Source organism: Amphiprion ocellaris, chromosome 12, assembly GCF_022539595.1.
Source record: "Amphiprion ocellaris isolate individual 3 ecotype Okinawa chromosome 12, ASM2253959v1, whole genome shotgun sequence".
NCBI lineage: Eukaryota > Metazoa > Chordata > Actinopteri > Pomacentridae > Amphiprion > Amphiprion ocellaris.
Window position 1 is genome coordinate 23,101,191 of NC_072777.1, and position 17,945 is coordinate 23,119,135.

At 39.9% G+C, this 17,945-nt stretch overlaps 1 protein-coding gene across 3 annotated transcripts in view; it reads right to left on the reverse strand.

Moving 5' to 3' along the window:
* Window positions 1-17,945, reverse strand: part of fynb (FYN proto-oncogene, Src family tyrosine kinase b) — a 104,987-nt gene that overhangs the window by 13,215 nt on the left and 73,827 nt on the right. For 2 of the 3 annotated variants that reach the window (XM_055015991.1, XM_035944726.2), the window contains 4 exons: window positions 9,221-9,319; window positions 7,296-7,399; window positions 6,861-7,010; window positions 741-905 (listed from right to left, as the gene is read on the reverse strand). In XM_055015991.1, coding sequence (XP_054871966.1) covers window positions 741-905; window positions 6,861-7,010; window positions 7,296-7,399; window positions 9,221-9,319 — 518 coding nt within the window. Of the gene's footprint in view, window positions 1-247; window positions 404-740; window positions 906-6,860; window positions 7,011-7,295; window positions 7,400-9,220; window positions 9,320-17,945 lie in introns of all 3 variants that reach the window. The other variant, XM_055015993.1, reaches the window with a different exon arrangement.

Here is a 17,945-nt window from a genome sequence, read left to right on the forward strand (position 1 = left end):
CACTTTATGGATTATGTGTTCAAAAACCAACACAAAAATCCTGTGGGAATGCTGGAGAGGGATAAGAAAGCATTTGCTTTCATCTCCAATTGGTAAACAAAACTGCAAATTGTTTCTTGGCACATTGAAGAATGCAGGGATGAGGATAAATAAAAAGGCTTCGCATGTATTTACAGGGTGGCCTAAAGTCGCAATTTAGAAAGGGTGTGTGTTTTTTTTTTTTGTTTTGGTTTTTGGATTTCCTTACCATAAAACACATCAGCAAAACATCCCGTGCCCAGCTTTACTTCCAACTCAAGTGCGTCTCTGCTGATCTCCCAGGCATCATGACTCAAGCCCACAGTGTCAGGGATGTAGTTCACACACACGCCGGTTAAATGAAAGCACAAACCATCCGCACTCTCTACAAGGGGGGAGGGAAGGGGAGGCACACAGGGTTAACTACCAGTGAGGGGAACATGCAGTGACGACCGCATGGAAGGAGGCCGACAGCAGAGTCTCCTGACACACTGGCTGCTCTTCCAGCTGATTTTGGGAGGAAAGGGGTCAGAAGAACCACGAGTATTTCCATGGCAACGTCCCCAAACTGAGAATTATTAAAATTTCCTGCTCCGTTTTTCTCATCTGATCCCCTCATCCCCTCCCAGGCCGGATTATTTGCTGGTGTTCTGGAGTGTGTCTGGTGTCTCTGCTGCCTCTTTCCATGCGGCCTCCTTCTCCGGAGGCGACTGGATCCGTACCCATCCAGACCTCCCCAAACTGCCCGTTCCCGAGGCGCTTGATCAGCTGCAGCGACTCCCGTGGGATCTCCCACACGTCTTTGGTTTTGACGGACAGGTCAGCGAGGCGGGGCATCCCTTTGTGGCAGGGAACCACCAAGCGACAGCAAAGCCCGGCAGCTCGGTCTGCAAACGCCGCACAGCAAATAAAGAGCACAGGAAAAGAAGTACAGACCGTTAGCTAAGCAAGAGAGAGAGAGAAAAGCCTAAAAGCAACACAAGAACTGGAAAACAAAGAGCAGCGTAAACATCAAAGCTGGAAATCAGTGCCTTTCTTGCTATTTTCTGGATGTGGCTTGATTCCAGCTCACAGGATCCAACAGTAATCAGACTGTGTCTCTCTGATCCGTCTTCATCATCAAATCAAGCAAAGTGCCGCCAAGTCACTTCAAATAAAACACAACGCTAGGATTTTATCTCCAGCAGGCAATGAGGCCGAGGTGCAGTCACAGTCTTAACACCTTAAAAGGGGAACTCCGCTGATTTCACACTTTAACAACACTCTGTTAGTCACAGAAAGTCAGTTTGTAAAAACAGCTGTATGTTGTTTTGTGCGGCTCTGAAGGAGCTTTTTCAAGGCTGAGAAAACAGCTCTAATGATGCCATGAGGGTTTTTTTGACTTGCAATTGACAGATTTTTTGCAAAAAGGTGCAAACTTGGGATGTGGGAGTTGGAACATGAATATTTATCAGGCAGGGAAGCATTACTGAGGCCCATTAAAGGGAAATGGGGAATCAATTGTTTTTGGTCTATTTTCTAGTAATATTAACCATCAGTTTTTTAATGTATTTGGTAAGGATATATATGCGATATAAAGTCCTACACCTCTATGGAAATAGCACAACCATGGCTAGAAGTGAGGAGAATCCAAAATATGTCTTTTGTGAGGTATGATCATAATGCCATAAGCCATAAAAACTAAATCTGAATGTATTCATCTATTTTTTGTACATTTTCCAAGGGCACACGTGCTGTGGAAAATAATGGCTCTACATACTACAGACATTTTGCAACATTTTAAATTTGTTTCCATAATTGCTTCCTATCTGCTCTGTGTAATGTGACTATAAGTTGTGCCACAGATCACAGAATTTTTAGTTTTTTTATGGAAGCAGCATTTTGTTTTTGGTGATTTTCAATAAGACACATAGAACAAATTCAACTTAGCCAGAAAGCTGTTTTCACTTTTTGTGTGTGTGTGTGTGTGTGTGTGTGTGTGTGTGTGTGTGTGTGTGTGTTTTTGCTGATAAATGGTGAAACTAGCGATTTTTAAAAAGACAACATGCCTTTTGACATGTGTTGGTGGATTTTAGGGTTCAGAAAGTTAAAGGTAAGAACAGATCTGAGCTATGTTAAGTTGACTTTTTTTGTTGTGACTAAGAGAGTAATCTGCATCCTTCATATTGAGAGATGTTTGTTAAAGACCCACGTCCATGAAAATCTAGTTTTCTACCTGTTACCTTGTCCATATTGTGTTTATCATATGCTAGAAGACAAATCATGAGTGAAATTTGGCTGTCAGCACCATGGCTGAGCATTTACACTTTGAAACTGCAGTGTACCAATTGTCTCAAAAACATGGCTTCAGACAAGTAAGGTTTCTGATATGACAAAGCCAAAGAATCGATCCTGTAAACGTGCAGGTTGGACTTTCTGTATCGCTACTCTTTTTCAGAATCCGTTCCCATATGGAACATGTGTGACTGAATTACTCCAATATTACAGTTCATCGTTGTGTACTGTGGGTACCGAGGGGTGGGTGGAGAGAGAGGTGTAGTTTTCATAGATCTGCACATTTTAAAAGGAGGAAACAGTGTAGAGTTACATCCAAGCCAGTTTAAGGTACAAAGGGATTATTTTCATGGAGAAGATTTTAAATATGTAATTTAGATACACAGAGACGAGTTTTTAGGCTTTTAGCTTTAAATCAATAACTAGACAGCAAGTTCCCAAAACAGGAATCTACTGGCATGTTATTATATTCCATTGTGAATCTGTACATAATGATTTGTATGTGTCTTATAGGCTGATGGCTAGAGTTTAGTAGTTTAGATTCACGGTTACATGGTATGAACTGTTATTGCAGGCCTGTTCTTCTCCTTCGTATGTTGCAGTATGTCCTACCACTGTAGCATGACTGCAGACCACAGAGAATGTACAGTATGTGCTCTATGTTATGGTCATCTGCGACTAATGGGAACTCTGCATACATTTTACGATAATGACAGTAATTTAAAGAGATAGCTGCGGCCGTCAGTGTACCTATGGTTAGGTTAAACATGGAGATGGAGCTCAGGGACTTTCTGCACCACGAGGAGCATTAACAACGCAGCTTGTTTAGGCAACTGAGTGCTACTCCAGCTGTTCCCACTTCGATCAGTCCTGCTCGCTGTCACTTTAGCTGATGACACCATGCTGTCTATGTGGTGAAATCAAACATGTCTTGCTTTTACTCTGGAGGAAGCTCTCATGTTTGCCCCTGATTGATTAAGCCAGTGGATTAGGGGAGAGTTTCCGCTGATATCCTCACACTGATAACTAGAGAACACCCCTCTGTCCTTTCCAGCGCCGCAGTGACAAAGCGATACCGCCTCCCCTTCTCTCACCCCTCCGCCGCCAGTGATAAGACCCCAGGGTGTTTGCACGGGGCAGTAAAGACAAGATAAAGGCCTGGATCTCACCCGTGGGAGTGTTCAACCTGCGACTCGGCCATCAAAGCCCATCTGGGCCACCTGCCTGCTGCCTCAGCTGCTCCGCTCAAACATCAATACAGCCCTGTGTTCACTGTGCCGGCTGTCATAAAACCTGTCAATATGTGGACCGTATCCACACAGCAAGCATGAAAACACAGCGTTTCTCAGAAAGAGATGGCAGCTTAAAACAGTGAATGTGGAATGAGAGTGCTTTTTAATGAGTTCAAGCCATTACTGCTCAATGAGAGCTTGTTTTATTTTGAAGGAAGAATCTGCCTTTGTGTTGCTGCTAAAGTCTGTGGCAAAACGCTTTATTCAAACTAGATTATGAATGTTTTATCAGTGAGTGGCAACTTCTATTCTGTTCTTCTATCAATAACGGCACCTGAGGAGTGTATTTTTAACTCTTAACTTGGCATGTGTTAGTTTTCAAAGACTATTTATTACCTCTAAATTATCTCTTATTTTACAGAATCCCTAATTGGACTAGGCAGTTTTTTTTACTGTTTAAAACTAACGTTTTATATTACTTTTTATTAATATTCAAAACAGAGTAAAATTATAGATATTTTTAAAATTAATTGTTACTACTGTCTATGTGAAATTTGGCAATTTTTTGTATGAATTGTTGTATGATCTTGCATGACTGTGCATTGTGATGCTGTGATCAGTTGTTGGTATTAATGTAAATTATTTTGAGAAAGTATTTATCTGGACAATTTATTTTGGTTCGTATTAATGATAAGAATGAGCTGGGTTTTTTTCCATTTTTAACTGTATTTTGTTCTCTTTGATTTATTTAATCTGTGTGTTTTTGTTTTTTTAAACTTTTGTGTTTGACTTCCCTGCAGCATTTTTTTGGTATATTTCTGTGTGTTTGTACTGTTTTTCGTTATGTTTTATGTTGGTATAATGTTCTTTCTTGATTTTTACTATATGTTATCACTGTGTTCTAAGAATTTATGCTTCTTTTTCTTCAGTTTCAGAATAAACGTGTATAATAAAAGCTCTATTTTTGCATTTTTGATAATGAAAGTTGGAAAAAATTAAGTCTTCGATTCTGTCTGTCCAGACTAAAATTCGACCTTTGAGTTTTCAAACTGAAACGGAATCAGCAGTGTTTCCAACTGTTTTAAGAGGTCAGAAAACTCCACAGTGTGTGAATTGCAAGCATTTTAAAATAAATATGTATGAAGTATGTGCCACTTGAGCTCACAGAGTTCAGTTAAGCTGTTTCTTTTTTTCATTTCTTAGCATCCCCATCAGCCTCAGCTATTCTTCCTCTGCTTCATTGTCTTGCTTTAAGTGTGTTTGGCCTTCAGACCTGCAGCCTCGCTGACTCTCAAGGACACACGTGTTTTTGCTTTCTGACCTCTTCAGTTGATCTGAAGAACAGCGACAGAACATGATGCAAGATATGCTTTTTAGCTTTCAAACGGCATGAAAAATAGAGGAAAGCAGAAAGCAGTAAAAGCACAAGCCCTGAAAAGAGTCAAGGTTATTTGCGAAAGTGTGTCGTCAGCTCCATACGTCATCTAGAGCGGTGATAAAATGCAAAGGGACGGTTAATGTGCCATAACACAAACACATACACAAAATCTATTGGTGTTGATTTTAGAGCTTGAAGATCGATACATCAATGTGCCAATTGGAGCATGTCAGGAAAAATATCCTTTTCTCAGTGAGAGGGAGACAGAGAATGGGTTTGATAAACCAGAACAAATGAGAATACAGACTCACATATACATCATTGTTACGACAACACAAAGACAGACAAATAGGATCAAAGTCCAGAGAGACACGAGAAGAAAAATTGAATGCATGAGTAAAAATAAACCAATAATGGCTGTGTCAGCCTCAGTGTCTGTGCACAGATGCAGCATCCATCTACAACAAGCTCAACACACACATCTGGACAAAACTGAAACTAACACACTCACTAACTCCGTCTCCCTTGGCTCGAGAAAGGTGCGAACAGAGTGGCTTTCTATTCTCACTGTAACATCATGTTTCTTGTTCGCCGAGCATTAAAAATGAATGTGAATCGAGATGCGGCAAAGGCAGCTATTCTGACATACAGTAGCTCTCCGTGTGTTTCTATTTGCGCCTCATGCTAACAGCCACCTTTTATTCCTGTATGTGACGATGTGCAGACAAAATGCAATTATAGGGCGTAACAGTGTCTGCTTAATGCATTCTGGATCAATTTAAGGAAATGGACACCAGACAGAAAAGAGGGTTTTGCTATTTGGGCTTTCGCAAATGGGGTCACAGAGTCAACACTCCGTCTCCATCATAACAAATATCTCTTTTGGCAATCTGCCCGTTTCCCTTTTTAACAGGGAGCGGGCAATGCAATCCTTCACGTATTTTTACCCTCATCCAGACCACCGAGGAGCTGCTTTCGTAGTTTTCAGGCTTATTTACACAACATATTCTTGTAATTTTACAGGTACAAGCTTCACTAGACAATTTGTAATTTAAATTACACAAGAACAGCATCATGTCTGTGGAATTAAATTCTTCATGTCCAATGATTCAAACTTTCCTCTCAAATGTTACGCTGTCAAATACAGTTTTAAATATGGCCCATGTTTCAGTGCCACTTTTCTCTACTGCTCTCCAGAATATAGCCAAAAAGTAACCACATATGGCCTTAAAACAGCAATAGTAGTACTATAATATGTAGAGTTTTTGTTGTTGTAAAGTCTTAAAATCAATCTGAATGCATCCTAAAAATTCTAATAACTTGCTAAACTAATGAGATTTTTCATTAAATTTGCCAAATTAATTTGCAAACTCCAGAACCAGAATGCGCTCTAGGATTAATGTAAATAAATCCAGATTTTAAAATGAAACAGAAAGTGTCTAAAAATAAACAACATTATGCCAGAAAACATTTTTGTATTAACGAGAATACACCCTATCATTTACCTCTACAACCAACAATAGCAGTACTGTATTATGTGCTATCGTGATTTTGGTCTGGTTTCTTTAAATCAACCTCAAATCTCACATCCGACTATTGATCAGGTCTTAAAATTCACCAGAATTGCAAAACTAACCAGGTAATGATTTACAATAATTCCAAATACTTAATAAAGTAATCGGACATCATCTGCACAAAACATCAACTGAAATAAAGAAAGAAATCCTAAATCACTCACATTACATTGAAAAATGGATCTGAACTGGCCTGAAACAAACAGGATTACATCCAAAAAATGGAACAGATTATGCCCTATAAAGAACCAGAACACGACTAAAAATGAAGAGATTTTAAAGTGGACCAGAACGCACCTACAAACAGAAAGAGTAGTGTTGTACTATGTTAAAATCACTCTCTAAAACAGTGTAAATGCCACTGAACGGCTCAGTTCCTTTTACCTGAGTAGTGCTGAACCAGCTGCTGCAACGTGTCGAACTGAGCCCTGGTGGTGATGTAGTAGCCGCCGCTGTCCAGCTTGCGGATCTTATAATGTTTGACGTGGTCTCCTTTCACATCGTCCCAGTCCCGTATGGACAAGGAGAAGGCACCTGGAGGACACGGACCAGGGTTCAAGGGGATGAAGCCCGAATTACTAAATGCTTTTCAACACTCACTGCTACAGAAACAATTAATCAGTCACTCAGAAATCACACAAACCACAAGCTCAAAAAGGTTCTTCTCAAAGGTTCTACTTACAATTACACCATCTGTTCGGACAGGTAGTAAATCTGTCATGGCATTAACAACACACACACACACACACACACACACACACACACACACACACACACACACTGTAATGTAGGCTGGTTAGTCTGTGGTGATTTTTTTACCCTTTGTGGTTTCACTTTCTCGGATGAGATAGGTGCCTCGAGGGTTACCGGTGGACAGCAGCTGCCTCTCTGCATCCTTACGGCCCAGTTTACCAAAGTACCAGCTGCAATTACAGAAGAAAATGTGTGAACTTAAACAGCACAAAGAGTTGAGGTACACCGCAGCCACTTCTCTTCACATTCCACTTTTTCTTTTGTTCCAAGTCATACATGAGGTCATTGTACTGTGCTTCAATTTCCTGGGAAGTAGCTGAAGGTCATTCTGAAAAATTATTTCACAGCACAGTGCCTTAAGATTCACTTTTGGTGGGGGGGGGGGGGGGGGGGGGGGGGGGCGCGCTGAAGAATTCTTCTTTTAAATTTTGACTAGAGTTCATCAGAAGGCTTGTGTAAGACTCTGAAGTCAACCAGAAGAAGGTTTGTTGGCCTGATGAGACAAAAATTTAGATTTTTGGCCATCAGATTAGATGCAATATAAAGATCGAACGTTATCACAAACACACCATCCCCACTGTGAAGCATGGTGATGGCAGCATCATGATGTGGGAATGTTTCTTGGTAGTAGGCTTTGAATGGCTTGTAAAGGTAAATGGTAGACTGAATGCTGCAAAGTTTTGGAAAACCTGATGTAGCCTAAAAAAGGACTGTGACTTGGGAGAAGACTTTTTTTCTAGTAAGACAATGACTTGAAGCGTACACTGAGCTACACAGAAATAATTTAAAGACAACAGTGTGAATGTTCTGGAGTGGCTGAGTCAGAGCCCAAACCTCAATCCAACTGAGAATTTGTGGCTGAACCTGAAAAACGCTGTTTACTCATGATCCCTGTGTAACCTGACAGAGCTTGAGCAATTTTGCAAAGAAGAATGGGGCAAAATTAGACCCATCCACAAAGGTTCAATGCTGTAGTTCTGGCCAAAGATGTACCTATAAATACTGACTTAAACGGGTGAATTAATCTAATTAGTTATTTTACATTTTATAATTTTTATTATTTTTACATTACTTTGTCGGAATCTGTTTTCATTTGGACATGAAAGAGTCTTTCTTTTCAAAGTGAAATGGGAAGGTGAATGTTCTGGAGTGGCAGGGTCAGAGCCCAGACCTCAATTCTATTGAGAATTTTTAGCCAGACTTAAAAAGGGCTTTTCACTCGTGATCTCATGTAACCTGACAGTATTGCAAAGAAAAATAAGGGAAAACTGCAGTGTCCAGATGTGCAAGGTTGATTGAGCTCTAACCTCACAGGCTCTATGCTGTGACTGTGGTCATGGTGCAGCTGTTTAATTCTGACTTCAAGTGGGTGAATATTTATAGAATCACTTAGTTTCCATTTTTAATTATTCAACATTACCTCATAGAAATCTGTTTCCACCTTGATATCAAAGAGTGTTTCTCCTTTTGTTCTAAATTCTTGTCCAAAAGGCCACGTCTTGACCATAATTTAGTGCAGAAAAGCAGTGAAAGGGAAAAACCTCCAAAGGGGTGAATACTTTTTCACTTTTTATGTGCACTATATATCAGAACGAAACGTGCCGGTGTAGGAGTTCTTTCTGACTTTAGCCACACGTAAAAATATATGCACTCAATGAACTGTAAAACAAAAATGTCTCCACCAAGTTGGATATATATTTACCTCTCGCCCACAGACTGGCTGACATTTCAAATTCTAAATCCATCTCTTTATAGTGTCACATAAATGTCATTTTATCAGACCAGCAGAAATGCCCATCTTGGGAGGGAGAGTAGAAACTGTGGGATGACTTTTTCTCCTGGACTTCATTCCTCAGAAGGTTAACTCCACACATGTGCGGCTGTCAGTCTGCGGCCTCACATCTACTAATCTTGAGCTACTTCAGAGCCCATTCTTGATGAAACTCGCTAGTCCTATCCAGTGTATTCGCACACACACACACACTACTTACTCTTCAGCCTGGATAGAGTCCACTGGAGCCACGTAATTACTGGGAATGTAGCCGCTGCCACCGGTGGTGAGCGAGCGAGCGTCCCACCAGTCCCCTTCACTAAAACAGAAGAAAGAGAAGGAAAAGAGCAAAAACAGAAGAAGCACATTAATAAGTTGATTTCATTTGGGCTGACATGCTCTGTTGCACTGAAAACATCAAAGCAGTTTCAGTTTGACTTCCTCCCTAATAATGTCCATGTGGAAAACATGCAGGACTCTGCGCCGAGCAGAAGCCAACATGTGGCTCTGGAAAGGCAGTTCGGGGTTAGTTTAGCCCTGCAGCCAGCCATACAAATAATGTATAAACACTGTATGGGTGAAGTACAATCAGGAATCTGCCAATAGCAATGCAAAAGACTTATAGCTCAACATTTTTTGGAGAGATGCCTTTTTTGGTCATTGTATATTCCCAAGTTGAAAATATAAACAAAATATACGATGTGTTCCTAAAATAACACATATTACTGAAATGGAGTGGAAAAAGAACAAAATGTAAATTCCACCAACAAATATCCACTTTATATCCAAAGTTATGACTAACTGTCAACTAGTTCCTCAAATTGATCAATTACATTGAATAAAATAATATTTATTCACCTTGTTTGCAGCTCCTGACTCCTCCTACCTCGTGATAATCCTAAATTAAGTAAAGAGGTGGAGCATGAATGCAGGTGAGTCACACAATGTAAAAGTCTCTTAGCCATGGACTGTCCTATCATAGCACCCACCTTTAGTTATGCATAATTTTAAGCCTTTAAACTATTTAAATGGGCAAGTTATATTAAAATTTGTCCTCCTTACAATTGGCATAAACAGGGAAATAAGCTGTAAAGACCAAAACCATTTTTTGTACCAGGCTGTAAACATGCCTATTTCTCTGATAAAGTTGTGTATTATAACATACAGGTCTATGGGGACTGCTCTGCTTTGGCAGGCAGCCTCAAGTGGCCATTTGATGAACTGTAGTTTTTGGAACTTCGGCATTAGCTTAATTTTTCAGTCCTGGAAGGTTACCATTTAGTCCAAAGCAACAAAATAAAACACAACCAACAAACACCTTTACAGCTGACTAATAATCAACACATCTTGTTTTTCGAAACGGTAAAGAAAAAGTAATTTGAAAGGTAGACGACAGTTGTGTTTCCATGACTCAATTTTATGCACATTTTGAAGTATTACTTTAGGGAAATAATACTCAGATTCTAAAGTTGTTTCTTTGCTTTTAGATATGATTCAAATAAAGATACAACAATTGAATGAGTCAACTTTACATTTGTTGGCACTATTTTTTCTTACTTTGGACACAGTGGTTCTAATCAGTTATTCATTCCACTAAGCTAAGTTACCTTTCAGCTAATGCACAGACATGGGATTTGTTTAAATCTCCTCTCACTCTATGAAAAAGAAATCAAAATTTTTTTCCTACCTAATGCCACTCAGTTATTATTTGGGGAAATTGAGGTCAATGTGTGACTCCCTCTCTAGGACACATGCTATTAGTTGGAAGTACTAACAGACCATCATGTCTATGTTACTTCCTTTTGAACTTAGGAAAAATCAGGCATGCAGACTCCCCCCACTTTCAAACTTCTTGCTAAGCTAACCATTTCTTAACCCAAAGCCTAAAACACAGACATCAAGTTTATGAAATTTACATGAAGAAAGTGTTTATCCTAAAATGCTCAATTGTTTCATTCAGACAGATAAAGCTAGAATATCATATTGTTTTTGTCTCTGGGCTGCTTTTTCACCCTCTGCACTCAGCTACTTGTATGTGATGTTGGAAACACATGAATCACAGTTCATGGCTTTGAAAGAGGTGTCAGCTAAATGTCTTTTCAGTGAAAGAAGAGCAGAGGAGGAAGGAGGAGAATCTCCTTGAAGACCTCTCAGACTGGACGCCCACATAGCCATTAGTGTCTTTCTCTGATGTCCTCTGTGCATATCTTCCTCTCTAACCACCAGGCCCATCCATCCTAAAACTCTTTCATCTGTCCACCACTCTGTTGTTCATCTCCTATCATCCTCCCTTTCTCACATTTCTCTTATTTATTTTTTCTTTCATATTCCCTCCTTTTAGTGAACTCGTAAAGTCCATTACACCTCCTACTTGCTCATATCGTCAAATTTTAAAAGTCTTAAAAACTGTTTAGTTGGACCATGTTATATTACAAATTTGAATTGTTGAAGTGGTAGTAGACTTAAAATGCATGAAAACACATTTATCGGTAGATGAAATATTGATATCTGACAGGTAAAAAGAAAAAGGGTAAAGTAATGCACTGTGACACCATGAATCCCCAAATTAAAAAGTTTGAAGTCTTTTTGTCAGTTCCTGCATTGGGTGACCATGAAAATGGTAATATGTCTTACCATCTGTCCAGCTTAGAGCAGAAATCAATCATCAGAACACTTTCAGTCTGAGGTGTTATTTTGTTTCTTTCGATAACTGCTCGAATTTAAAGGGTATGGTTCCACTTGGAGATATTTCCAGCGCTGCTACAATAATCGGATAGATGACAGATAAATAGAATTATATGCTGAGACGATGCTTGACAGTCATTCAGCCAGAAATCCATAAAAAAAGACCCAGATATTAATTTATAGACCTATGGAAAGTCTTGAGAGTAGTCCTGGATGTAATGCAGTGCCATGGCTACTCCATTTAATACACATAACTGCCCTCGCCATATACAAGGTCAGTTTACTGTACTTCTATGTCTGTGTTGGTAAAAGCAATTCTAACAAATGGAGGAAATCATTAAAGGATAGGTCCATGAAATGACCACATTAAGTACTGTGTGTGTATCCAAAGCCTGACATATCTTTTTCCACTGTGCCATAAAATTCCATTGTAGTCTATTTTAAAACCAAATCATTGATGATTCATGTTCCTTCATCATCATGAAGACACACGTGAAATTATTTTGACAACCAAAAACATGAATACTAGTCAAATTTCCCACCAAATTTCCAGCATTTTAAGATGATTTACCGAACATTTTAATTTAAAACTGTTATTTTACATGCATCATTGTTACCTGAAAATATTAAGAGTTATTACAGCAAGATCTGTCTCAGTCTGGGTACAAACAAAATCACTGTAAAAGATGAGGACTCAACAAGATTGCCTAATTAAGAGTGTCATTCAAACCTCAAATGATGGCACTGTGGGAAACCATAAGTAAAACTTGGTGGATTTGCCACATTATTGTTTGTTTTATGTTTTAATTTGAAAAAAGCTGCTATCTCTTTGTCATTTTTTGTGACTTCACTAGAGCAGAAGCTTCCAGCGCATTTTGTTCCATTTTGTTTTGATTGATATTCCAATTTTTTCATCTCAGTCAAGTGTAAAAGCCTCTTTGCAATATTTTTACTTTTTGTGAAGTGACATTTTTGTTAGTTTCACTGCAACATAAATTCCTGCACCTTTATAGAAACAGCACAACCATGACTAGAAGTAGAGAGAGCTCAAAAATGTATTTTGGTCAGAATAGTAAAATAAAATATTAGAGTAAAATGTCATAATAAAACAAAAATATTATTTTACAAAAATGGGGAAAAAATGAATTAACATGTACACCACTTTTCTACACAAGATATTTTAGATAGTCAAGTATCGTCTCAGCATTAATTTCTTTGTATTTGTGATCTACTTATTTACTTAAAAGAAGAACTATTTATCTTCTTGCACCAACTCCTGTTTTCTAATAACAATGATGCTTTTAAAATGACACAAAAATTCACATTTTCTGGGAATCTGTTTAGAATGTACTCGAAATTTGGACAGGAATTTGGTTAGTGTTTGTGTTATTTTGTCAAAATGAAATAGCATGTGTGTCTTCGTGATGATAAAGAGTCATGTGTGCTCAATGATGTGTGTTTTAAGACACAACGATGGAGCTTTATGGCACAATAGAAAAAGATATATCAGGCTTTGGAGACACACACAGCACTTAATATAAAATATAGTTATTGCTAGATGTGGTCATTTCATGGACCTATCATTTAATGATTTCCTCCATTTGTTAGAATTACTTTTACCAATACAGACATGGAAGTACGGTAAACTGACCTTGTATATGGCAATTGTGCACATTAAATGGAGTAGCCATAGCACTGCATTATATCAGGGACTACTCTCACGACTTTTTATATGTGGGCATTTTTTTAATGGATTTCTGCCTGAATGATTGTCAAGCATCATCTCAGGGTTTAATTCCTTTTTCTTGTCATCTATCTGATTATTGTAGCAGCGCTGGAAATATCTCCAAGTGGAACTATACCCTTAAAATTGGAGCAGTTATTGAAAGGGACTACATAACACATCAGACTGAAAGTGTTTCTGTGATTGATTTTTGCTCTAAGCTGGACATGGTCAGATATTGCCATTTTGATGGTCACCCAATGTAGGAATTTACAGAAAGACAGCTAAAAAACGTTTTCATTTACCTCTTTCATTTCTCAGACCTTTCAAATATCAATAGTTTGATTTCTAGTGTATTGCTGTGCTTGTCTGCTAGCTCCTTGATGTTCATGATGTTCCAATTTTCCAATGGAACATCATGTCACAGATGAATAGTTTAAGGACCATCGGACAGCTGAAAATCCAGTGATGCTTTCTGTTGTTACAGTGTCTTACTGGGTCTGATAAATAATGCAAATTTGGCATAAAAAAAGAAGAAATATTTCTTTCAAATCCGCTGAATTGGGTTTTGTGGTTCGGAAGATTAAAAACTGAACTAGATATTTTTGACCTGTTTTAAATAACAACACAAATTATAACTTTGGGCATGAGACATGGCAGGGAAAGAGAAAGCACTGAAACGTGGACACAAACGCATCATTGGTTTTTGATTTTTTCATAGAATTTGCTGACAAGATTGAAAAAAAAAAAAAAAAAGATATGCATTTTAATCTCCTGTATCCAAAGTTGAAGTAGACAGACTGAAGTGTTTTCTGTGGTGTCATCCGTCTTCTCTCCACCAACTCCCTCTGTCTCCCTTCATTCCTCCACTCTCCTCTTCAATAACTGGTTGCCTTCAGGGACTGCTAGTGGCGGTGGTTAACCATCGTTACCAGCGCTTACACATGAATGCACAATCACACATGTGCACTTCCTTCCCCACATCTCTGTGCTTTGACACGGTCTCTGTGACGCACCGTACCAGCCGGCGCTTGTTTCCATCACGTTCAGCTTCGGGTGTGTTTATGTGTGTGTGAGAGGGATGCTAAAGACAGAAGGGAGAGGAGGATGGGGGGAGGAGTGAGGAGGCATTGTTGGTCCTTCATTTATGCTGAATAAAGCCATGATGGGGGAATCGCCTGGGGACGACATCCCAGGCAGAAACAGGCACACTTCCCTTTGTTCGTAGAGGATCCCTCAGGAGGGGAGGGAGGGGAGGCAGGGAGTGGAAGACAGCGTCTCAACAACCTTCCTTCTGAGGGTAAAAAAGTATGCAGGAGTGAGAGGATGTGTTTGTGTGGTGTGCGAAGTGTTGGTATGTGTGTTTGCATGGAGCCGGAAAGACATAAACAGACAGGGTGGGGTGGGCCTCAGTCTGTCCCGCTGCCTCTTTTGTCTCCAGAGACAAACCCCTTAAACCAACTCTGCAGCACCACAAAGATACAGAAAACAACAACAAGAGCACACAAAGAGCCTCGCTCCTGTCTCCGAATGGATTCCAATCCTCTTTCCCCTGTAGACACTGCTCGCGAGAGTATAATTAAACACAGGGCCGTGTTGACTGAGAGGAGTTATACAAGCAGCCATTCACAATGCCACAGTGTGTTTATTCATAGCATATCTGAACAATTCTAACTGAATTTACCAACAGCGCAGACGTGTAGCATTCTGTAAAAACAGAAGCCGTTTCCTGATTTTGTCTGAGGCAGCTTCACAAAAACACACTGGTGGAGGGTTATAAACAGCCTGAGAGGAATGCAGTGACTTATAAACATTCAGGGATGCAGGCCTGTTTCCGGGAGGATGCCATCATGTAGCACAAAGGAACAACGGTGCCTTCTGTCGGCTGAGGCGGCGGCGCTGAGATCTCTGGTGGTTCCTGCTTCACGTGAGCCCCGCCTGCTCGGGCATCTGTCAGTCACCCCCTGCCAGCTCTGACAGTCCGGAGCAGTTCAAGGCTGTGGGATGTCACCACCTTCGTCCAGCAGGGGTCAGTGTGGGAAGCTGGGAGAAGCCCAGTCAATATTTGAGGCGTGGGTGGATGGGGAGGACAGGAGCGACGGGAGGAGGTGAAGATGCAGCTCTGACTGGCTCCTGCTGAGGACGAGGAGGAGGACAGAGAGAAAGGAGGAAGAGGAGGGAGACTGGCCTCTGATGATGGTGTCTTCCTGCTCTGGCTGTGGCCCAGCAGGGATCGAGGTGTGTGGTGGAATGTGGACAGGATGCTCAGTGGGTGTGGTGCAGAGGAGGACTGACCTTGCTGGGCCAAAACCTGATTTGATGAAGCCGTCACGTACAGCAGAGATTTTGAAAAATTCATCAGGAGATGGCTTAGATGACAGCTGCATCTACATTTTATATTCAAGATACTGAATGTTTGCATGAAACTATAGTTTGTTCCTGTTTAGAAGAGACAATCAGTAACAACAGTGGTGCTATTATTTATTCTACAAGCTACATCAATACTTTCCACTAGGACTGGTGGGGAATTTGTAAACATCATGCACTTGTTATTCCCTGGATATTGTCTCTCAGGCTACATACAGACTATAATAACCAGGACTGTAGCTAGGATTTCAGCATAGGGTGTCATGTTACATAGGATATCAAATATGTATATCAAGTTAACCCTCTGAAACACTAAATCTGTAATTCTTCTAGTGGACTTGAAGGGCATGTTGTCATTTTTTTTTTTTTAAAAGCCAAAATTACTCCTTTTATCAGAGCCAGAAAGTGTAAAGAAAGGCAGATTTTTAACTTTCTGACTTTCTTTCAAATACTCATCTGTGACATGATGTTTTGCCAGAAAACATAACCAAATCTTATCCCCAAATCATAATATTTTAGCAAAATCACTTTATTCTACGTGTCTCATGTTTGCTCTAACCAGATTCAATAAATAACAAAAAAATCTGTTTTCCTCATTAAAATTCTGAAGCCATTAGTGACTTAGGTTGTGTCCAACACTAAGTAATGTAACAAAAATTCAGCAACATTTTGGCTGAACTGGGCTAAAATGAAAACTCTGTTTACTGACAAGTATGGAAACAAAATAAACATGCAAGTAGTAAAATATCTATAGCACGAAGAGCCCCCATTTTTTCCCCTCAGTACTGGTAACACCTGTGGGCACTTGTGAAAATGTACATGTTGATTCCAGTTATTCATTATAACTTTGTTATACTGCACAAAAGAAATTTCTGAGGTCTCTCTACTTCTAGTCATGGTTGTGCTGTTTCCATAGAATTGCAGGATTTTATATTGCAAGTAAAGATGAGCCCACAGTGAGTAAAATGTAAAAGAAGCCAAGAAATGTCCAGAAACAAATTGGGGCTGAGAGGATTAATAACACCATATGATAATATGATAAGGTATCCAGTGTAAAACTCACTACATAGACAAACATAACAAACTCTATATTGATCTATTTCCTGTGTGCTCTCAGAACTGGTGCTACGTCCAGCCACAAACATTTGTGGTTGCTTTTTCACACTTGTAGTTGACACTGTTGAAGCTGAAGTTGAAGTGCAATAGAAAAAGAAAGGCTGAAAGGGCAGATTATAGAGCTGTTCCTGTAAACATGCATATCACCTCACACCTGCCTCGAGTTCCTGCAGTTGAAAGCTGCCTTAAGTGGCCCAAATTGGGGGAATAGAGCCAAAATCCAGCTTTGACTACATTATTAAGGAAAGTATAGTTACCAAGTTTGTCCTTAATTCCTACTGTCATATTATGCACTGATATAAATAGTATTCTCAATGTTTCAGTCTTATTTCCACTGAAGAACCACTGTAAAACTAAACTTAGGCATTACCCTAAACAATCCAGTAACAGGGCTGCATGTTTATGAATTTGCACAGAAATCCGAGACCGAGCAGCGTAGTAAGCAGCTATTTACAAGTAGTCCCTTTAAATCTGAAAATACACAGTCACAGTAACCTGCCTTCCCTCTGCAGTGCTGTTCAGCACATGAGCTGCCTTAATCTAAAGGAGAACAGGGTCAGAGCGCAGTTCCAGCAGTCTCCCTGCCTTCCTCAAATGTCACTGCACTGCTGCAGAAACCCAAACAAACAGAGAGGCAACTCAGAACCACTCCGGCAGGCTGAGATGCAGCCTCACGCAGACACAAAGAAAATGAAAACCATCCGCAGACCGAGGCCAGGCTGGTTAAAGAGCTGGCAGATGATCGTGCAGCTCGACGACAGTTCTGCTGACTAGAGGAAAGACAAGCCAACATCGCTGTGGGTGTAGCCGGGCACTTCCTGTCCAAGTTCAGAGGGAAGTCTTGAAGAAACACCACACTCATCACTGCTGGCTGGAGACCCTGCTCCACCCTGCGTAAACTTTAAATAAACTGTGTTTACTCCTGATTGTCATACTGCATGTTCAAGCTGCCACTTTTGACTCATTCGAAATACCATGCACCCTTTAATACTGTAAAGTTTGTGCCATTTCTGGTTTTCTTACACATTTAATCAGATTTAAGACTTTTTTGATG